The sequence below is a fragment of the Oryctolagus cuniculus genome, chromosome 4 (genome assembly GCF_051225735.1).
Source record: "Oryctolagus cuniculus isolate XC-2025 breed Fujian yellow rabbit chromosome 4, ASM5122573v1, whole genome shotgun sequence".
NCBI classification, from domain to species: Eukaryota; Metazoa; Chordata; class Mammalia; order Lagomorpha; family Leporidae; genus Oryctolagus; species Oryctolagus cuniculus.
In genome coordinates this window covers 76,764,644-76,787,367 of record NC_142870.1, presented here as the reverse complement: position 1 = coordinate 76,787,367, position 22,724 = coordinate 76,764,644, and the positions used below count along the sequence as shown (strand labels likewise).

Sequence of the window (22,724 nt, the reverse complement as noted above, 5' to 3'; positions counted from 1 at the left end):
GCGGGCGGCTCTGGCTCTCCAGGCCGCCGGGCGCCTTTCCCTCGAGGTTCTCCCCCCAAGTCGGGGCCCAGGCCCCCAACGGCACCGCCCACCCGGCCACCGCCGCAGCCCGCGCCCGCAGCCAGCCCGGGCCGCCCCTCCCCGGGGTGGGGTTTCGCCTCTGTCCCACCTCCCCCCCCCCCCCCCGCTCCGCCTTGGTTGCAGCGCCCCCAGGGTCCCCCCCTTGCTCTTTTGCCTCCGCATCCTGGGTCCCGGGAGTGAGGAGCGAGGGGCTTGCGTGGAGCGGGGCTCGGACGGCTCCAGGGCGCCAGGCGCCCGGGGCGGGAGGCGGGCGGGGAGCCGCGGCGGCAGAAGTGGGAGGAGAATGGGGAGGAGCTGGGGGGCAGGCAGGCGGGGAAGGAGGGGTCTTAAGGGGCTGCGAGCTCAGGTCAGATTTCCTCCCAGGCTGGCGATCGGTGGGGCTTCCACCTTGTCTTAGAGCTCGCCGCCGCCGCCCTGCCCCGCGCCTTCCGGACCCCGGGACCCGACCATGGTGAGCGCGGGACGCAGGGCGCAGTGACCGGACCCAGGAGGGCGGCCAGGGGCGCCTGGGCGGAGGGGGACGAGCCTGCGGGACCCAGGGAAGTTTCCGGGGTGGGCGCGGGGCCCGGCGCCTTCAGCCCCGTTCTCCTCTCTCTTCCGCAGATGTGGAAACGCTGGCTCGCGCTCGCGCTGGTGGCCGTCGCCTGGGTCCACGCCGAGGTAGGTGAGGGGTCGGGACACCGGCTGAGGCCACTCGAGGTGCGCGCCGGACGGGCCGGGCGCGCGTCGCGGAGATGCGCTCCCGGGGCGGGATTGGGAGTTTCTGGCACTTGGGGTGGGGTAGGGTGCAGTGGGGTGGGCCGGGCCGCGCTGTGCTGGGGGGCGCTCGGAGCAGAAATACTACTTGGGGAACTTAGATCTCAAGATCTGAGAAAGTCGTTCGGGCCGGGAACGGGAGCCCCACGGCAGCTAAAATGGAGGGAGAGTGGGGAGGGGCAGAGGGCACGAGCCGGGCCGAGCGGGACGGAGGCGGCGAGCAGAGGGGCAGCCGAGTTCAGAAGGGGGCCTGAGTTCTTCCCTTCCCTTCAGGGGAAATTGAGAAGTTAGGGACCTTCCCGAGGGGGCCAGGGGCCCTCAGGAGGCTCTCCTTGGGGGTTAAGATAAAATTTCCTTTCTTTTTTATAAAATGATACTACGAGGCCCCGACATTTGCTTTTTCTTTGTAAAGAGTCCTGGGGTTCTGTGATAATATCCGGGCCACATAGCAGCCTTTTAAAACCTAACTTTTCCCGGCAACTGCCGTTGCGCGCTGGGACGAGGGCCACGGCCGGCCCTCCCGGGACTGCGCGGCCAGCCAAAGCATTTCAGCGCTGCTCTCTCTAATGTTTTCTTTCCAACTCCGGTGACCTTCCGAGATACCCCAGACTGACCGACAGACCCTCCGCTCACAGGCCCTTCCATTAACTCGAAGGTTTATGGGCACAGAATAAACAATTCGAAACTCCCTGGGCTCCGGGTCTCCAGAAAAGTGAGGTCAGAAGCTCAGCATTTGATAATGATGGCAGGAAATGTGGAAGGAATTAAGCATGAGAGAGAAGAAATGGAATGCACATTACAAAAGAAATAGCTCCCTGGTGGCTGGTTGATACTCCCTCCATGGTTTTTTTTTTTTTCTTCTTCTTCCTAATACAGTTTAGCCCCACCCTTTGCATCACAGCTTGATTCTGTCCTCAAAAAAACCATAGTTACAGACAAGGTTTTCACAGATTTTGAAAAACCCACCTTGTACTGAATTCCCATTGAATTCACTACTACATTGTTGTTTGAGATGGAAACATGGGTGGTTTTTTTGCCCAGTGTAATACAAATGTTGGTTAGCCATATAGTGTCATCAAATTTACCGTCATCAAATTCGACTCAGATGAGAGCAGCTGAGGGAAGGTTATATAAGGTATCAGACCCTCAGCCATTAAATTGCTAGGGGTGAGATTTGAACCCAGGCACTCTGGCTCCAGATGCTGGGTTCTTCATCACTGCCCACTCCCCTTCCAAGAACAAGCTTGGCATTTGCCAAGTGGTTTTTGTATGCCAAGCACTGGGCTGTGTGCATGACCTACCTCATTTCTTGTGAGGCTCCCCAAGCCTGGAAGGTAGCTTCTGCTGTCCCCTTTTCTAGAGAAAGGTTTCTACACGCTTAAGGAGACTGGGTAACTTCCCAAGGTCAAACTCTAGTTACTTCTAAAGAAAGATCTGAACCCAGCTCTTTCACCTTTGAGCCCAGGTTTTAGTGCTGGCCTGTTTCTCATCCATGTTGTTGTGCAGGGTGTGAATTCCAGAGAGTATCCCCCTCCCTGGCTGATGAGTCCTGTTCAGGAACACTCCTTCATCCCCTGCTGTGGTCCTCCAAAGGCAGCTGCAGCCTGGTGATTGATGAGGTGAATCCCTGGTTGGTTTCGCAGCAGGCTTAAGAATTGCTAGCTAGTGTGTGAAATGGCTCTGTGAACTGGAATGCACACAGGAGATGTGGGGAGGCTGTTGGTTCACTCCCCACAAGGCTGTGTGGCCCCGGGTCTGGGATCTATTCTAGGCAGCCTGCACTGCACCCTCCTCCTCCTCACCCCCCTGCATTGCAGGGAAAAGAGGAGCCTTAGTTGGAAGTCCCTGTGGCAGCAATTTCCTGCTGGAGGTAGAAGAGCATCCAGTGTTCTCACAGAATTCCCAGGCACAATCTATGGAGAAGTGCTGAAACATGAAATCCCAGGGAGCTGGGGCAGAAAGAAGGCTGGGGAATGGGAACGGTTCCGGTGACAAGAGTGAGGAGTGGATACGAGCTGGGCCGCATTTCCTGACTGCACATTATTAAGGATTATTATCTTTTGATGAACTCCATCTCTTGGTGTCTGACCAACTAACAGTTTTAAACCCAGGTGTTAATAATGTACCTATAATTATTAATGAACCAGGTAAATTAACCCTCTCTGTAGGAGACTTGTGATTCGAATGTTATTTTAAGCAGTTTAGCTATCTGCTTGGAGGGAAAAATATTTTCCTTGTTAACTATAAAGGACATTGAGCAAACATAGGTAAATAATGGTCTTTGCAAAGCTTGTTAACTTGAATCCATTTTAATAAGTTTTAGATCAGCCAAAATCATGGAAGCTTTTTAAAAATGAAATTTAGAAAATAAAGTGAAACTTCTTGGTGGTTTTTACTTTAATATGAACTCAAGGGAGTAATTCAGCATTTTTTGAATAATGTGGCTGCCTTACGAATTGTGTTGCTATTTGAAGACCTTCCAGAACCAGCGGTGGGCCATGCGTGGGAAGGGGCTTTGTCAGCCCTGTGAATGCCGGGCTAAGCAAATCTCATGTTCTAGATCCATCCAGAGGGCCTGTGGCCCTGCTAGATCTCCCCCAACCCCATCTCCCTCCCATTGGGAATTCCTGCAGGTCTTTGATAAGTTTTGGAGGCATGGTGTGGACCCTAGGAAAAGGTTGAGAAGCCAGGCATAGGTGCCTCTTGAGTGTCAATTGTTAGATCTCTGTCACTCTTAAGGGGCAAGCAGGAGGGCAAGCTGTGGCTCCTTGCTTCAGGTGGGCTGTCTTGGCAAGTACCCAAGCACACCCCAACTCCTGCTTGCTGACTGTTGCTGGCGTTCTGATTTCCAGCATTCCAGGTCTGGAAATTCACTACTGTACGTCACGTGCCCAGGGGACTGATTTGCAAATCAGGACCCTCAATGCAATAAGGGATCCATACCTGTGAGTGTACCACCTATGAGTGTAGTAAGAACAGTAATTCTGTAGACAGGCACGCTTCACTTAGCTCTAGGCATGCAATGCTGAAAGGTTATTAGGGATTTGTCCCCCGGAAGCTACACTCTTAACCTCATTTACACCCTGTGATCGGCATGTGGTTAACCACTAGGGGCTTCATGGGTGAGTCTGAGAGCTCCCCCACATTCTTTAGAGCAATCCTAACGGTAAACTCATGTAGGCCTACAGAATAATCTACACCAGTGCCTGCTGCTTCTTGGAGTTGTAGCTTGTATAGTAATAATTAAAATGATTTCTTTTTTTTTTTTTTAAGATGTGTGCATCCATTTGAAAGGCAGAGTTAGAGAGAGAGAGAGAGAGAGAGAAAGAGAGACAGATATTCCATCTGCTGTTTCACTCCCCAAATGGCTGAGAGAGAGAGAAAGAGAGACAGATATTCCATCTGCTGTTTCACTCCCCAAATGGCTGCTGGGCCATTCTGAAGCCAGGAACCAGGAGCTTCTTCTGGGTCTCCCATGTGGGTGCAGGGGTCCAAGCACTTGGGCCATCCTCTGCTGCTTTCCCAGGCTCAATAGCAGAGAGCTGGATCAGAAGTGGAGCAGCCAGAACTCAAACCAGCACCCATGTGGGATGCTGGCACTGCAGGCAGCGGCTTAACCCGCTATGCCACAGCGCCATCACAGCGCCATCCCTCTTGTTTGTTTTTGCTTTGGCAAATAAACTACTTACAATCATGACGGCTGTTGTTGGACACTGGGATGTTAAACCATAAATAGCAAGGACTCTGCTGAATAGCCAAAACAGGTGGGCCAGCACCAGCAAATCATGGCGGTGCCCACTGGACACTAGAAGGTAGACACAGTGTACTTCCCAGACAGTCCCCTGGATTCAGCGACAGAAAGCAGGAGGCAGCTTCCAGGCTCACGGGAGCAGGTTAGGAAAGAGCTGTGAGCCTGAGAGGACCAGGGGTTTGGACTAAGGTGGTTGGGATGACCACAGGGGAAATGTCCCAAAGGAGAGTGGGTGAGGCAGAAAGACACCTGCAGCCCTAAAAACAGCCGGCTAAGCAGGAGCTGTAAAGACCAGTGGTCACAATTCCTTTCCCTACTTGTCTTCTGGGAACTGGATATCCAACAGGACATTTCTATTTTATTAGCTTGATGACACCAGAAACTGAAGGTTTGAAAAAAATTTTTTGCACTTAGATGGACTCACTTTTGCAAGACAGGTGTTCACTGTCCTTGGAGGTCTAATACATACGTTTTCCTAAGGTGCCCTGTTCTGTGGCCACTTCTCCAAGAGTGAGCCATTAGTGGCGTGGGCCTTCCCTGCCCTGTGCCCAGCAGGCAGTATTCCGTGCTGCAGGTGGAGCACACCATACTTATGCAGTGGAGCCGTGGGTAAAAGGAAAGACAAGGACTCTGCCGGGGTTTCTTACAATCTAGTAGGGTGCCACTGCTATAAATTGTGGTAGTTACAATGTATGTCACTAACCACAAGGTGAACAAGTATCTATATAGTTGTTGTTACATTAACTTAGAGCTTGGAGAATGAACATATCTTTGATGTCTAGCTTGGTGAACTTTTACATCTGGATACACCCATGTAGCCACCACCTGGTCAAGGTGGGAGTGCAGAATAAAGGCTGTGAACTCAGTGTGTGGACTGAGCAACAATGGAAATGGGGAGTGCTGGGGGTGATCTAAGGTGCAGTTATGACTCCTTGTCCAAAGATTATTAGCATGTAATCAGTCTACACTTTTCTGGTCTGGCCCTGGTAACACTGGGCAGGCTTTTAATCCATGTTTTAACAACAAGAAACTATTAGTAACTAATGAAAAGATTAAGTTACCCTCTCTATTTAACTTGCAATTTGGATATTATAAGCATTTTAAGGGGCCGACATTGTGGCATACCGGGTTAAGCTGCTGCCTGCGACACCAACACCCTGTATGGGCACCCGTAGGGTCCTTAGGCCCGTGCACACACATGGGAGACCCAGATGAAGCTCCTGGCTCCTGGTTTGGTCTGTTCCAGCCTCAGCTGTTGTGGCCATCTGGGGAGTGAACCAGCAGATGGAAGATCTCTCTGTCTCTCCCTCTCTCTCTCTCTCGGTAACTCTTCCTTCCAAATAAATAAAATAAATCTCTGGGGAAAAGAAAGCAGTTTAACTTTGGTTTGCAGTGTAGATGATAGAAAATTGCTTTCCTTATTAGCTACAAGGATCTCCAACAAACACATTCATGTATTTTTTTAAAAAAGATTTATTTATTTATTTGAAAGGCAGAGTTACAGAGAGGCAGAGGCAGAGAAGGAGAGAGATCTTCAATCTGATGGTTCACTCCCCAGATGGTGTCAACGGCCAGAGCTGTGCTGATCCAAAGCCAAGAGCCAGGAGCTTCCTCCTGGTGTCCCACACAGATGCAGGGGCCCAAGGACTTTGAGCCATCTTCTACTTCTTTCTCAGGCCATAGCAGAGAGCTGGATGGAAGTGGAGTAGCTGAAACTTGAACTGGAGCCCATATGGGATGCTGGCACTGCAGGTGGCGACTTTACCCGCTATGCCACAGTGCCGGCCCCATTCATGTATTTTTTTTTTTTTTTTTTTTTGACAGGCAAAGTTAGACAGTGAGAGAGAGACAGAGAGAAAGGTCTTCCTTCCATTGGTTCACCCCCCCAATGGCCATCAAGGCCAGCATGCTGCACCAATACAAAGCCTGGAGCCAGGCAACTCCTGGTCTCCCATGTGGGTGCAGGGCCCAAGCACTTGGGCCATCCTCCACTGCCTTCCTGGGCCACAGCAGAGAGCTGGACTGGAAGAGGAGCAACCGGGACAGAATCCGGCGCCCCTACTGGGACTAGAACCCAGAGTGCCAGCACCACAGGCGGAAGATTAGCCTAGTGAGCTGTGGCGCCGGCCATTCATGTATTTTTTAATGTGTATTTATTTATTTGAAAGAAAAAGTGACAGAGAAAGGGAGACAGAGCGGTAACTTCTATCTGTTAGCTTCCCAAATGCCTGCAAGAGCTAGGAATGGGCCAGGCTGTAGCCAAGAGGCAGGAACTCAATCAAAGTCTCCAGTGTGGTGGCAGGAATCCAAGTACTTAAGCCATCAACTGCTGCCTTCCTAGAGTGCACATTAGCGGGAAACTGGATTGAATGTTGAAGGGAAACCTGAACCCAGGCACTCTGATCTGGGAGGTGGGTGTCCCAAGAGGCAGCCTCACCCACAGCGCCAGAGCACCTGCTCCACCTTCATGTCTCCATTGGCATGAATCCATCTTAGCAAACATCACTCAGTTCTGCGGGAGCTTATTTCACTGCTTCGTGGATGGAAATTTCAGGGTTCACCATAATCTACACAGAGAAACTAAAGGAAACAGACACAAGTCATTCTACCTGACCACACTGCTCTGGTCATTATTACTTTTAAAAGGACTCTGTAAAAGATGCCAGTCATGTTACTTACAATAGCTAAAAGCTTAAAACTGACTAAATATACAGTGCCAGGAGAAAGATCAAATAAATCACAGCACAGCCATATGTGCCGTGAAAAGTTGTGATTACAAAAAATTTTAAAGCTCTGGACAATGATTATGATTTAGTTTAAAAGGCAGAATTCCCATTCCCCAGTGCTATATCTTCAGAAATGGTGAAAAAATTCATAAAGCAGCACAATAAAAAATGTGTTAGAAATTATCTGTAGGTGGTGGAATTAGGGGTAATTTTATTCTTTGCTCTAGTCTTCTCTTTATTCTGTTAGCTTTTCATGAGCACGTTTTGTCAGAAAATAGCACATTCCCTTTATTTAAAGAAAAGAACACATTAAGAGGGTACATTCACCTTGAAAAAAAGAGGGTCAAATGAACCCTTATAATGAGGACACACTGGATGGAATACCCAGGGCGTAGGACCTCTAGGAATTGCTTAAGGAGAAAAAGGCAGGTGCAGGGAGATGAGGTTATAGTTAGCTACTGTTGCTTCATCCCCTTTCAGAGAAATTACCAAAGGCAGTCAACAGGAATATGTGATGTATCTGCAAAACAGTGTAGGCAATAAAAATCAGTACCTCCCAGCACTGTGAGATAAATGCCCTGTGTAAATGATCCAAACAGAGCATACATGTCACCACCACCTACTCTCTTACACAGAACAGACAATTGCTAATAAAATCATAGTATGCATCCCTAGTGAACCTGGTGGAGGTTTTAAAGTCCTACCCAACTATGTTCCAGGTAGCCATTAATAATCAATCAGTCTATGTGGGATGAAAGCTATTTGCCATTCCTGCTAGAACAAAAACGTGAATCCAATTGACAAACATTGACAGATTTTTAGCTGAAATTAAGATAATTAGAAAGCAGAGCTCAAGACTGTGTGAACTAGAGTAGCAAATGGCTGAAAATGTCAGGAAAATGGCCCTTACTCAAGTCTGGCCCCAACTTCTCCAAACACCTTCCTGTAAGCCAAACCCTCTAATGTTAGCCATCAACAAAAGTATGATAATGAGAATTTTCTTGGCTGGTCCAATGAAGTAAACAGTTGTTCTTGCTAAACTCTTCAGAGCTGCTGCTGTCATAGATAACAGCCTCTGCCTTAGTGGCAGTCTGGCAATCACCCGTTCATAGAATGCTCTTTGGGTAGTGAGAGTACAAAATATATCCTATAAATTTGCATTTTCTGCTGTGGTTGAAGGATTTTCATGTCATCTCTTCATGGACTTTTTATCTGCTCATTTGAAGCCATCACCAATAAACTATTTCCAGGATTAAGTCTGAATTTATGATGCCCTAGCATGTTCTCTGAATAATCCCAGACCTTCTTTGTGAACAACCAAGCTGGTGCCAAATAACTCATGTGATACATGGAAAAATCATGACATCTTGCAGGCCCAGATTTATATGCACACATATGTGGGGTGGGGGAGGGAGAGAAAGAAGGAAAGAGAGAAAGAGAGATGGGATCTTGGCTTGAAGCAACAGAGGGAAAAATGTCTCTTTGTCTTTTTCTACTTATTGCTTTCAAAATTTAAAATCCTGTGTCTGATGCCAAGTTTGTCTTTCGTCAGCCTTCCATTCTATCCTTCAGTGATGGTAAATAGTTGCAATTTATTAATCTCCTACAAGCGTCATATGTGCTGATCACTCTGCATATATGATGTTAGGAATAGTGTGGGACTAAAAGGCAATACCTTACAGGTTCTTGTTCTGGGGGAGCTGCCACTGCTATCGCCGTACAAATGGCTGTTAGCCAAATCTGTGGCTTTCGCAGAAGTTGCCACCTGTCTCCTCATCTGCTGGCACCGACTCAGGCAATCCTGCAATGTGGCAGTGGGGTGGATGGTCCCCTTCTCAGGATTTGGAAGACTCCACTTGGGCAGCTGGAGCCATGTTCAGCCTGTCTACCCTGTTGAGCTGATCAGTGTGTCCAGTAGAGGGCAGCTTTTTATGTAAAACTTCTCTGAAGTAGTCTGTTCCGGAGGCTTTGGTGTTGTCATGTCACTCAAGCCTTTCCCCGAGGTCCTTCCTTCACTGTCTGCTCTGTTCTCGTTCCCAAGTTCGTATTTTCTGTGGACCCGTTTCCAGAACCTTTTCATCATGAAGAATGACATTGCGGAATAATGACAGAGTCTTTGACTTAGAAGTTCTTTCTTGCTGATGTCACCTTTATTATTTTTGGTTATTTATTTTGTGCTGCAGTTTTAATATCAGTGTCTTAATATCGGAAATGCAAGTATGAAACATTGTACAAGTATGGTTTTTACTACAGGGACAGAAAATAATACATTTGTGTTTTTACCAGAATCTTCCGTGTCAGCCAGTACTTGCTCTTGTGCCCATGTCTTTCCACAGAGATTTTTTTTTAACGTTACTGAGGGCTTTTTTTTTTCCTGTTGTTATCATGAATAAAAGAGCTCACAGCTCTTCAGCTATTGCATATTTACACTTATCTTAATATCCCTGTTAAAGATGCTTTGGAGAACTGTTAAGAAATACAAAATCACCTTAGCCAAGAATTTTGATTGGGTAGTATTATCTCACGTTGGCAAGATCTTCCCTGTTGGCATTACAAAGACACTCTACACTTTCCTGATGCTATCAAAAGCGTTGTCTCAATAGCTCTCTTCCTGTACAGGAAGGCAAATTACCATTGCTTGGAAATTTCAGGACATCATGATAGTAAGTGGATAAGCAATAATTCCCAGAACCCCACCTGCAGAAGACACCTGCAACAGGGCACCCTTACATCCCCCATGCACTAAAGGGAAGCAGGTTTGCAGTTACTCACGTCTGTCTTTCCGGCCTCTACCATGGTATAACCACAATGAGAGTAACGTCAGCCAGTAACACAGAAGTTCACTGTGCCAGTGTCCAGCATTCAGCTCCCATCAGAGCTCACAGTTTTCAGCCACTTCAGCTAGGACTGTTCTTTATGACAGCCAAAAAATAAAAGCATGAAAGCAGCATTAAGATGGCTGGGAAACACTAAAAAAAAATATATATATATATATATATATACACACACACTAATTTTTAAAAAAGATTTTATTTATTTATTTGAAAGTTAGAGTTACAGAGAAGGAGAGGCAGTGGGGGGGGGGGGTCTTCCATCCACTGGTTCACTCCCCAATGGCCGCAATGGCCAGAGCTGTGCTGATCCAAAGCCAGGAGCCAGGAGCTTCCTCTGGGTCTTCCACACGGGTGCAGGATCCCAAGAACTTGGGCCATCTTCCACTGCTTTCTCAGGCCACAGCAGAGAGCTGGATCAGAAGTGGAGCATCTGGGACTCGAACCGACATCCATAAGGGATGCTGGCACTGCAGGTGGTGGCTCTACCCTGTACACCACAGTGCCGGCCCCAAAATATACTAATTTTATAAACTATTTGAACCCAATTTTTTTTGAAGATTTATTTATTCATTTGAAAGGTAGAGTTACAGAAAGGCAGAGAGAGAGAGAGAGAGATCTTCCATCTTCTGGTTCACTCCCCAAATGGTTGCAACTATCTGAAGCCAGGAGCCAGGAGTTTCCTCTGGGTCTCCCACGTGGGTGCAGGGTCCCAAGCACTTGGGACATCCTGTAGTGCCCTCCCAGGCAACAGCAGAGAGCTGTATTGGAAGTGGAGCATCCAGGACTTGAACCAGTGCCCATATGGAATGCCGGCACTGCAGACAGCGGCCTCACCAGCTATGCCACAGTGCCGGCACTGACCAATTTTGTTTTTATAAATAAAATGGTGGTTTCTTTTTAAAATTTTTTATTTATTTATTTTTTATTGACAGGTAGAGTTATAGACAGTGAGAGAGAGAGACAGAGAGAAAGGTCTTCCTTCTGTTGGTTCACTCCCTAAATGGCCGCCACAGCTGGCGCTGCGCCGATCTGAAGCCAGGAGCCAGGAGCTTCTTCCTGGTCTCCCAGGCTGGTGCAGGGGCCCAAGCACTTGGGCCGTCCTCCACTGCCCTCCCGGGCCACAGCAGAGCTGCACTGGAAGAGGAGCAATCGGGACTAGAACCCGGCGCCCATATGGGATGCCGGCGCCGCAGATTAACCTAGTGCGCCACAGCACCGGCCCCAATGGTGTTTATTTTTTAAAGAATCATTCAAAGTTCTGTCAATCTTTAGGGGTAAATGTTGAGACAGTTAAAATAGCATGTTTGGAAAACAACCAGATTTTTAACTTTCAGCAGTACAGTTTATTCTGGGAAGAATCATCTTTGTTTCTTCCTTTCATAACCCAGTTATAAACTCTGGCCATGGTGACTTCTGTGGCTGTAAATTGATCGTGAAGAAAGTCAAGGTCTTCCTCAAGAGAATCAAGATTCTCTGTGACTGTTAATAAATTCTTTTCCAGCAATGCCTGAGTCATCAATATCATGTTGAAGCGTGACACTAGCCCCCGACCACAGACACGCCCTATTAGGAGGGGGAACTGAAGCTTGGCAGCGCCAATGACCTGCCAGTAAGAATCCCCTCTCCAGTGAATTGGTAGACTCTTTCTTTTTTTTTTTTTAAGATTTATTCATTTATTTGAAAGTCAAAATTACACAGAGAGAGGAGGAGAGTCAGAGAGAGAGGTTCACTCCACTGGTTCACTCCCCAGATGGCTGCAACGGCCGGAGCTGCACCGTTCCAAAGCCAGGAGCCAGGAACCTCTTCCAGGTCTCCCACATGGGTACAGGGGCCCAAGCACTTGGGCCATCTTCTGCTGCTTTCTCAGGCCATAGCAGAGAGCTGGCCCGGAAGGGGAGCAGCTGGGACATGAACAGGCACCCATATGGGATGCCAGCATTGCAGGCGGTGGCTTTACCCGCTATGCCGCAGCAGCGGCCCCAGTGGGCTCTTTCTTCTTCTGCAAGTATCTGCTCAATCCCAGGAGTCTGATCCTTTGGGCTCCTTTTCTTTCGAGCAAGGTTGGCTTGCATACATGTATACTTCTGGTTTGGCTCATTGAGCTTCTTTAGTCCTGTGTCTGCAGTCTCATTCCCAGGCTGTTTCATGGAGTCTGCGTCTTCCACAGACACTGCCTCAGGAATCCCCAGGGGAAGCCACCACCCATTCCCTGTGGCCGCCTCTGTGCCACAACTGTCCTTAGTGACCACCATCTTGGGGAAGCCTATTATTTCTTATTTTTTTAAAAAAGATTTATTTATTCATGTGAAAGGCAGAGAGACTGTGTCTGTGAGAAAGTGAGGCACACACACACATACGCACATAGAGATGTCAGTCTTCTATCCTGGTTTACTCCCCAGGTGGCCACAATAGCCAGGGCTGGGCCAAGGCAAAGCCAGGAGCCTAGAACTCCATCCCGGATTCCCACATGGACAGCAGGGGCTCAAGCACCTGGACCATCCTACACTGCCTTCCTAGGTACCTTAGCAAGGAGCTGGATCACAAGTGGAGCAGTCAAGACTGCAGCTGGTGCTCACGTGGGATGCTGGTACTGCAGGTGGCAGCTTAGCTCACTGCACCACAATTCCAGCCCTTACTCATGTCATATTAAAAAATTACCTAGTGGCTGGCGCCGCGGCTCAACAGGCTAATCCTCCACCTAGCGGCGCTGGCACACCGGGTTCTAGTCCCGGTCGGGGCGCCGGATTCTGTCCCGGTTGCCCCTCTTCCAGGCCAGCTCTGTGCTGTGGCCAGGGAGTGCAGTGGAGGATGGCCCAAGTGCTTGGGCCCTGCACCCCATGGGAGACCAGGAGAAGCACCTGGCTTCTGCCTTCGGATCACCACAGCGGCCATTGGAGGGTGAACCAACGGCAAAGGAAGACCTTTCTCTTTGTCTCTCTCTCTCAGTATCCACTCTGCCTGTCCAAAAAAAAAAAAATTACCTAGTATCTCTGACTTACAGCCACACTTAAGAGGGATGGACTAGGTTTGAATTCTGGCTTTGTTTCCCTTTGAGACTTGTACAAGTTACGTAACTTCCCTGCAGTCGCTTTCCTGCCCTGTAAAAGGGGAATAGTATTCTCTCTCTCTCTGCCCCACGATTCAGCAGTCCTGGGAAGGTTTCCTGTGTGACATGGCATCTCCATCAGTGACAGGCTGCATATGCAATAGCGATTCCCTAAGAGGATATCGTCTAGGACAATGCAGCCATCCTGTGTAAATGCACTCTATGTTGGTCACACGGTGATGAAATCACCTAAAGACACATTTCTTAGCAACAGCTGACTGTTCCTGCAAGAGGTTCAGCACCCCTGGCCAGTGCCTGCCAGCCTGACAAAGACCATCTTTTACGGTAATGATTTTGACGTGAGAATTCTCAGTTTATGTATAGTCACTAGGCATTGTCTCTATTTGTACAACTGTGCATAGTTCAGGTTGTCCCTCCATTTACTGATGTTTCCTTGAGAAGAAGTATAGCATAATGGTTCAGCACTCAAGCCTAAAAGCTGTATAACTTGAGTTTAAATTCTAGCACTGCCCTTACTATGTGATCTTGGGGAAGTTACTTCAGACCTCTTTGGGGCCAATTTTCCCATCTATAAAACTGGATTAATACAGAGTATCTACCTCATAGGTTAGTTAGGAAAGTAAAATAAACTACTACACATAAGGCAGTTGGTAGAGTGACTTGACACCTGGTGTAAAATACGTTTCAGTCTATATTATCATTTCTGTGGGATCTCAGTTTATGGGGAAGAATTCCAAAAGTCATGTGTGTGTGTGTGCATGCATATGCGCTCAAAGCATGTAGAACTCTCCTTGCCTCTTAAACTCTCTCTAGAGGCCTAAATTTATCGTCTTCTTTCTTAAGAAAAGAGCTATTATATTTGTGGTAATACATGCTTTGATGCTCAGAATTTATGTCAGAACCCTTGCTTCTACTGAGCCAATATTGCTCTTAAACTCCCCTAAAGTATTTTCTCTATGAAGCTGCAACTCAGTCATTCTTCCAGGAAAAGAATTTGGAGGACCAGAGCTGTGGCATAATAAGTTAACCCTCCACCTGTGGCGCCAACATCCCATATGGGTGCCGGTTCATGTCCTGGCTGCTCCACTTTTGATCCAGTTCCCCACTGATGGCTTGGGAAGGCAGTGGGAAATGGTCCAAGTGCTTGGGCCCCTGCACTCACATGGGAGACCCAGAAGAAGCTCCTGGCTCCTAGCTTCACATCAGCCTAGCAGCCATTGTGGCAATTTGGGGAGTGAACCAGCAGTTGGAAAACACCTCTTTCTCTCTCTCTCCCTCTCTATGTCTGTAACTCTGCCTCTCAAATAAATATATAAATCTTTAAAAAAAAATAAAATTTGAATGCTCATGGCTCCCCTCCTGTGTAGAAGGTGAGATACGTGTACCAGCATTGATTCATTCTGCAGTCAGAAGAGATGAAAGAGATTGGACAACAAAGACAACAGGGAGAAAAGGCAAAAGAAGAGGTACTCAACACCCCCCCCTCCCCGCCCAGGATTTCTCCACACTGACCTTGTCTCCCCAGTGTTCCTCCTTACAGAGGGGCCCACCAGACATCATAGATGGTCACTCTCATATATTCCGGCTGTGGTCACCATAGCATGACCCGTTACCAGGCAGACACTGAATTCAAACCTGGGGGTTTGGAAAAGATGATCATGCAAAGGGATAAGGTCCTCTGCCTTCACTGTGGCACAAAAATGAACACCAATAACTCTGAAAGGACAGGCTGGGATCTGTCCTTCCGGCAGCCCAGGCCACAGTTTCTGCTTTGCACACACGCCTTGAGTCCTGCCAGGGCAGTGGCTGCGCTGTGTGCAGCCAGCTGGTCCTGACCCCTCCCATCCTCAGGCTGCAAGCCTGGTTTCTTCATTGTTCTTTGCTCTGCTCCCAGGCTGACTCCTCCACCTTCTTGCCTGGTCTTTGCTTTCTCATCTTCCTCCCCACGCTGTTACAGAGAGCTCATCCTGGATGGCTAGACTGCAGATGAGGCTGCAGGGGTCCCCCCCAACCCCCACCCCAGCCCCCGTGAACTCAAGCCCAGGTGAAACCACCTAGCCCTGATGCGCTATTCTGCATCCCTCACCCAGGACGGATTTTGTGTGTCTGTGAGCATCAGCTCAAATGCGGAAGGTAAAAGATCCTACAGATCTCTTCTATGTCAGCCACTCTGTCACAGCCACTGTCTGCCTGTAAATAAGACAAAGACCTTGTCCCCAAGGAGCCTGCGGTGCACCATGGAGCTGACAGGACCACAAGCTCAGAGTGACCCAGCATGAGAAACGCTGCGACGGGGCTGAGAACCTACACTGCCGTGGCTCTAGGAAGGCCTCCAGGAGGCAGTGACCTGCCAGCTGAGCCCTGAAAATGATTAGTCATTAGCCAGACAGAAGGAGCCTCGTTTTATTTCATTCTTGCCACTGAGGCAGTTATTATAATCTTCATCTTATCAGCGAAGAAAGTGTGACTTAAAAGACTTTGATATTTGACCCAAATCACCTAGTAAGTAGGAAAGCAAGGATGCAAACCCAGAACTTAAAATCCCAAGGTGCAGGCTGTGTGTTCTCTTCCCCCTGTGCCTTATTTCTGAAAATGACTTTGGAAATGAAGCGAAGACACTTGTGCTTTGTAACGTGAACTCAACACTGTACAGGCCTGGTCGTACAGCTCTTCAGCTTGCACAGCTCCTCCCTGGCCTAAGTGCCTGCATTGGCACCTGGGGCCCGCTCAGCCTGCCCACATGCACATGGGCATGGTCTCCACTTGGATTCCGGTCCAGCTGCTTCTTTGACCCTCACTAGAGGGCGATTGTTACATGGCAGCATGATGGCCAGTGATTCAGATGTTTGAAGGCAATTTCTTTGTCCTTCAGAGGTACTCAAAACTCCTCTCCATTTAAATAAGACTGGATTGCAAGACAGCTACAAAATGCTGGCTGAGTCGCCGCGTATGCTGCTGTAGATTGTTTTCTTTGTAAGTGTGCCCCACCGAGGGGGTGAGTGAGGCCAACTGTGTCCTGCATCCTGCTCACTAGGCTCTGTGCCAGTCTGCCAGGCACAGAGCCTGTCTGCCCATCCAGAGGAAGGGGACACTTTTTATCTAACTGATGAGCAAAGGTCTCCAAACCCAGCTTTGCAGCTCCCGTGACAATGCCTAACTGCCTAGGTTGGCTATTTCCGTATCTTTCCTTGTTACAAGTTGATTTCATTCACAGTCTTAGAAAATGTTCCTAACTGGCTTCCATCAAAAGCCAGTTGGAGAGCAGGCATTTAGGGCTGGCAGTTAACATGTCTATCTCTTTCACTGAAAGACCTGGACTCAGTTCCCAGCTCTGACTCCTGCCTCCAGCTTCCTGCTACTGCAGACCGCAGGAGGTAATGGTGATGGCTCAATAATCAGAATCCCGTCACCATGTGGGAGACCTGAACAATGTTCATAGCATCTGGCTTTATCTCTGGCCCAGTCCTGACCCAGGCCCAGCTCTAGTGGGCATCTGGGGAGTAAACTAGTGAATGGACGCTTGCCCTCTCTTTTTCAATCTCTGTTTTCTATCTGCTTCTCAACTAAATGAAATTTCTTAAAAAGAGCCAGTTCTGTGTTTGTCCTTGTGAATAAACTAAATTCTGTTTTCTGTGCATTTTCCTCATGGAAAATTCTCAAACCTGTTTTTTGCACCCACAGTGCTACTTTTGGCTGTTGCCCAACTCAGTCTACTTTGGGAGCTATGCGTTCCTAAGAATTGAGAAAAGCACACCCGGCCTCCCTTGGATGGCTGGATTAGCAGACCTTCCCTCAGTCCACAGCTGAATTCCAGCCCCTGGGAAGAAATGTCTCAGCCAGAGTGAACCCCCAGCCTGGAGCCTGTTGGAGGTTGTGTCATGTGTTTGCATTAGCTGAACAAAAAGCAAGCAGAATTCCGGCCTGGCTCCCTGCTCCCTGCTTGCCCTCCGCTGGGAGAGGCCGGTTAGCGTCTAGACAGTGTCTGCTTGGCCCTGTGCCTTCTCAGCACAATCCACACAGTTCTGCAGCTCTGGCTTCAGTTGCCTCTTCCTGCTTTTCTCCGTCAGCCTTAAACTGTCTCACGGGACTGGCGTGAGCGGCACGCAGAGGAAGCAGGTGCGTGGATCCGGGACACTGTCAGCATTCGGCTGCCTGGAGAGGGTCAGTGTAGGGAGGGTGAGCAGCAGTGCTGGCTGATGCTGGGGCTCAGCTTACAGAGGTCTCTGGGAACAGGCTCTGAGCTGGCTTCACCCAAGCTTCCAGTGAAGACCCCTGGACAGGCAGGCACCCCAGGTTTGAGCCTCATGCTATGTGGATTTGGGTGAGTCACAAGGCCCTTCACCGTTCGTTCGTGTGCAAAGTGGGGGAGCCTAGAGCAGGTGAACTCTGAAACACTGCCCCAAGTCCTATCCTCAGGCAAACCATCCAGGTTTGTCAAAATATCCTGCTTAATGGGATTAGGAAGCCTGATTAGCTCTTATCTTAATTTATGGCCTAGGGAGGAGTGGTTTGAAAGAGAGGCTGGGCCTGAAGGAGACAACAACATGAATAAAAGCAGGAGGCACTCTGGGGCCCTTACTTCCTCTTGCGTGCACAGGAGCCCCACGTGCTGCTTTCTTTACAGAAAGAAGTTCCTTGATTTTCCACTTCAGAAAGAGCATCTCAACCACACTGAGCAACAAGTGAAGGTGCTGGGTCCCCATGGGGTCAAGGAAGGAATCTTAAAAATAAAAAAAGACAACTTCAGTTCCAAAATGTGCAAGTGGAGATTTATCAAACTTACGTTTATTAAAAAAAAAAGAAAAACTTTCTTCTGACTTTGCAAATGTTCACTTTTTCTTTTGAAAATAATGATTCAGTATTTTGCAAGTGATTTATAAAAATAGTTGTCTGAAAGTGTTGCTTGGACCCTAATTTTGAGTTCTGGACTCCTTGCCTTCTCACCATGTTGCTTGACTGGTGACCAGGACCCAGGGGCTCCTGCTCTGGGCCCCTAGCCCCGATCTCTGAGTTTTTATTACAGCCCACAGGTACTGGTGTTTGGCCTTGGCCTCTGTGGTTAAATCAGATAACTTGTGGGGCCTGCACCATAGTGCACTAGGTTAATCCTCCGCCTGTGGCACCGGCATCCCATTTGGGCGGTGATTCTGGTCCTAGTTGCTCCTCTTCCAGTCCAGCTCTCTACTGTGGCCCAGGAGTGCAGTGGAGGATGGCCCAGGTGCTTGGGCCCTGCACCTGCATGGGAGACCAGGAGAAGCACCTGGCTCCTGCCTTCAGATCAGTGCAGCTCCGGCCGTGGCAGCCATCTGGGGAGTGAACCAATGGAAGAAAGACCTTTGTCTCTGTCTCTCTCACTGTCTATAACTCTACCTGTTAAATAAAAAAAAAAAAAATCACTTAAATCAGATAACTTGTAAGGGTGGGTGCTGTGAGGAAGCAGAGGTCAATGCAGTTGGTCCTGCTTGGCTGAACTCCAGTTTCTGCAGCTCTGGATGATCCCCAGTGTGCTAAGTGTGCTGATGGCTGGTCCTGAAAAGGGGTGGGGAGGAGGCAGATCTCAGTATTGCACCTGGCTTTTCTTTAGTTTCTTTTTAAAGACTTATTTATTTGAAAGAGTTACAAAGAGAGAGGAAGAGACAGAGGGGTAGAGAGACAGTAAAAGAGAGAGAACTTCTTTCTGCCGGTTCACTCCCCGATGGCTACAGCGGTCAGGGCTGGGCCAGGCAGAAGCCAGGAGCCAGGAGCTTCTTCCATCCTCCATTGCAGGTGGCAAGCACGTGGGCCATCCTCCACTCCCCTTCCCAGGCCACCAGCAGGGAGCTGGATTGGAAGTGGAGGAGCCAGGACTCAAACTGGTAGCCACATGGGATTCCCGTGTCACAGGCAGTAGCTTTACCTGCTACATCACAGTGCTAGCCCCTGCACCTGGCTTTTCTAATATGGGTGTCTGCATGGGTTAGAATTGAATTCAACATGGCTGTGTCCCAGGGTAGACTGTTTCATGTCTACACATGTACATGTTGTCAGTGTGTAGATATGTGCGTGTGCATACGAGCACACACACACACACTGAAATTTCACCACTTGGAGAACATGACTGTTTACCTGTAGTTCAAATAGTGAGAATTCTCTCACAAAAACAAGTTTCTATGGAAACTGTTGAAGAGAAGTAAATATGTAAGCTTGCCTGCATTTAACTGTTTTATTTTAGTATAGTGTTGGACTTCTGTTACATTGCTCTGGCTACTTTCTGAGCCAAGGCACTGCTTATTTTTATGGTTATAGAATTTGGCTGTTACTGAACTTAATAAATGTATGGTATTCATTCATTCATTCATTCATTTCCTACCTCATCCCCGAAAGAAGAGGTATTTTCCCTTCTCTAGTCTTAAAACTGGCATGTCCTATTAGCTTCCGTAAGGGTTAGGCTCATTATGTGGGTCTCTGCTGGTGGAGAGGGTCTGAAGTTAGTGGTGTAACATTTGTGGCAGAGGATGACCCTCACAGGTATAAGTGGCTCATCTGAACTTCCGTGTGAAATTGGCACATGTGAATTTCTGTCCACAGCGAGAAACTATTGAATCCGGCTCACGGGTAGCTGAGAGCACAGACTCCAATGCCCCTGAGTCCCTTTGACTGGCAGGTTCTCTCTGGAGGGCCGAGGGTGGCTTCTTGTAGTCCAGCCACTCACAGGATGCAGGCAGATGTTTGTGTGCCTGGCATGTGCAGGTGCTCAGTACGCTCCGCTTCGCTTCTCAGGGCACCTCCGTGCTTCGTCTTCACTGCATGCTACCATTAGGATGCTGGGGGCAGCCTGGGACCCATACTGGAAGCAGGTGTATTCCTTGGCTTCCCCTTAGAGTTCCAGGAATCTTAAGGAATGCGTCCTTTCTGCTTTGCTGTCTCTCCTCTTTGCTCCCTAGCATTTTCCAATTTCCTTCTTGTGTGGCCTTGGCCTTGCCATCAGCCACACCCAGAGAAGCAAATTTCCTGGCCTGGTTTTTGAGTTGAGGAGAGCCTTTCACTTTCTCACTTGGTGCCTGCATCCTGTACAACAGAAGAGTGATTTTCTGGATGACACCAAGGGCTGGAGAGGGATCCCAGCAGCAGGGGGAGACAGCAGGAGGAATTTCAGGTGCAAGTTCATGTGGAGTTTCTCGGTTTCCTTTCTTGGGGGATGGAACTAGGAGGGATGAGGCTGCAAAGTGTTCTGAGTGGAAGCCAGACATTCAAGTCTTTGCTAGTTGTTGCAGAATAACTTCAGTGCTCACTGCAGACTTATTTCTTCATGAAATTCCCTGAAGCTGCTTTGGGCCCTATTGTTTAAAGGATAATTACAAAGTTAACAGCTTCTCTTAGAGATGTAATTGGAAAAGAGTCTTTTTGTTTCCTTGTTTTCTACAAAAGAACATGCATACTATAATCCAAAAGATAATAAGAAACCATATAAATGAGGCCGGCGCCGGCTCACTGGGCTAATCCTCTGCCTGTGGCGCCGGCACCCCAGGTTCTAGTCCCGGTCGGGGCACTGGATTCTGTCCCGGTTGCCCCTCTTCCAGGCCAGCTCTCTGCTGTGGCCCAGGAAGGCAGTGGAGGATGGCCCAAGTGCTTGGGCCCTGCACCCCATGGGAGACCAGGAGAAGCACCTGGCTCCTGGCTTCAGATCAGCGCAGCGCGCTGGCTGGAGCGGCCATTTGGGGGGGTGAACCAATGGAAAGAAAACCTTTCTCTCTCTCTCTCTCTCTCACACTGTCTAACTTTGCCTGTCAAAAAATGCCCATCAATGGTAGACTGGATAAAGAAATTATGGGATATGTACTCTTTAGAATACCATACCGCAGTAAGAAACAACGAAATCCAGTCATTTGCAACAAAATGGAGGAATCTGGAACACATCATGCTGAGTGAAATAAGCCAGTCCCAAAGGGACAAATACCATATGTTCTCCCTGATTGGTGACAACTGACTGAACACCAAAAAGGAAACCTGTTGAAGTGGAATGGACACTATGGGAAACGGTGACTTGATCAGCATAGCCCTGACTGTTAATGAACAACTTAATACATTATCCCTCTTAGTAGTTTTTTTGTCTGTTCTACTTAATATGACTGGTTTAATTCTGTAATTATCACACAGTTATTCTTAAGTGTTGAAAATTAACTGAAATGTGATCCCTGTTAAACACAAGAGTAGGAATAAGAGAGGGAAGAGATGTATAATTTGGGACATGCTCAAGCTGACTTGCCCCAAATGGTAGAGTTAGAAACATACCAGGGGATTCCAATTCAATCCCATCAAGGTGGCATGTACCAATGCCATCTCACTAGTCCAAGTGATCAATTTCAGTTCACAATTGATCATAATGAAAGGACTAAGAGTCAAAGGGAGCACATAAGCAAGTCTAGTACCTGCTAACACTAACCGATAGAATAAATAAAGGGGAGAGTGATCCAACATGGGAAGTGAGATACTCAGCAGACTCATAGAATGGCAGATGTCCTAAATAGCACTCTGGCCTCAGAATCAGCCCTAAAGGCATTCGGATCTGGCTGAAAAGCCCATGAGAGTATTTCAGGCATGGAAAGCCAAGACACTCTGGCAAAAGATCTCTGTGAGTGAGATCCCAGTGGAAAGAACAGGTCTTCAAAGAAGGAGGTACCTTTCTCTGAAGGGAGGAGAGAACCTCCACTTTGACTATGACCTTGTCGAAACAAGATAAGAATCGGAGAACTCAGAGGGCTTCCATAGCCTTGGAAACTCATGACTGGAGCATAGGGAGATTACTGATGCCATAGACAGGAGTGTCAATTGGTAAAGTCAACAACAGGAGTCACTGTGCACTTACTCCTCATGTAGGATCTCTGTCCTTAATGTGCTGTGCATTGAAATTTAATGCTATAACGAGTACTCAAACAGTATATTTCACTTTGTGTTTCTATGGGGGTGCAAACTGTTGAAATCTTTACTTAATGCATACTAAACTGATCCTCTGTAAAAAAAAAAAAAAAAAAAAAAAAAAAAAAAAAAAAAAGAAAAGAAACTATCAACTCCCAACTTGACTCTCACTGGGATTAAACATGATAGTAGGTCTGATCTGATTTCATCATCATTAAAAAAAATCATCTATTATTTTTCACTTTATGTTTCTGTGTGGGAGCAAACTGTTGAAATCCTTACTTAATGTATACTAAGCTGATCTTCTGTATATTAAGATAATCGAAAATTAATCTTGATGTGAATGGAAGGGGAGAGGGAGTGGGAAAGGGGAGGGTTGTGGGTGGGAGGGACGGTATGCGGGGGAAGCCATTGTAATCCATTATTCGTACTTTGGAAACTTATATTCATTAAATAAAAAAAAAAAAAAACGAAACCATATAAATGGAGTCTGGTTTTTGTTTTTTTGTTTTCATGTTACTTGCCCTATGTCAGGCACTCTCCTTTTTTTTTTTTTTTTTTTTTTTTTTGACAGGCAGAGTGGACAGTGAGAGAGACAGAGAGAAAGGTCTTCC

The 22,724-nt window shown here is 47.9% G+C and overlaps 1 protein-coding gene and 1 pseudogene across 2 annotated transcripts in view; one reads left to right on the top strand and one right to left on the bottom strand.

The window, feature by feature from the left end:
* The first annotated feature begins 220 nt into the window (after positions 1 to 220).
* Positions 221 to 22,724, top strand: part of FSTL1 (follistatin like 1) — a 63,421-nt gene continuing 40,917 nt past the window's right edge. Inside the window, exons 1-2 of the mRNA XM_008266866.5 lie at positions 221 to 532; positions 685 to 741. Of these exons, the coding sequence (XP_008265088.2) occupies positions 530 to 532; positions 685 to 741 (60 nt within the window). The 5' untranslated portion in view covers positions 221 to 529. The remainder of the gene's footprint in view (positions 533 to 684; positions 742 to 22,724) is intronic.
* On the bottom strand, positions 11,328 to 16,340 carry LOC138849292 (prefoldin subunit 3-like; annotated as a pseudogene). The gene is made up of 2 exons (XR_016233128.1): positions 12,151 to 16,340; positions 11,328 to 11,823 (listed from the first exon to the last, which is right to left on the bottom strand). The product of XR_016233128.1 is annotated as a prefoldin subunit 3-like (transcript).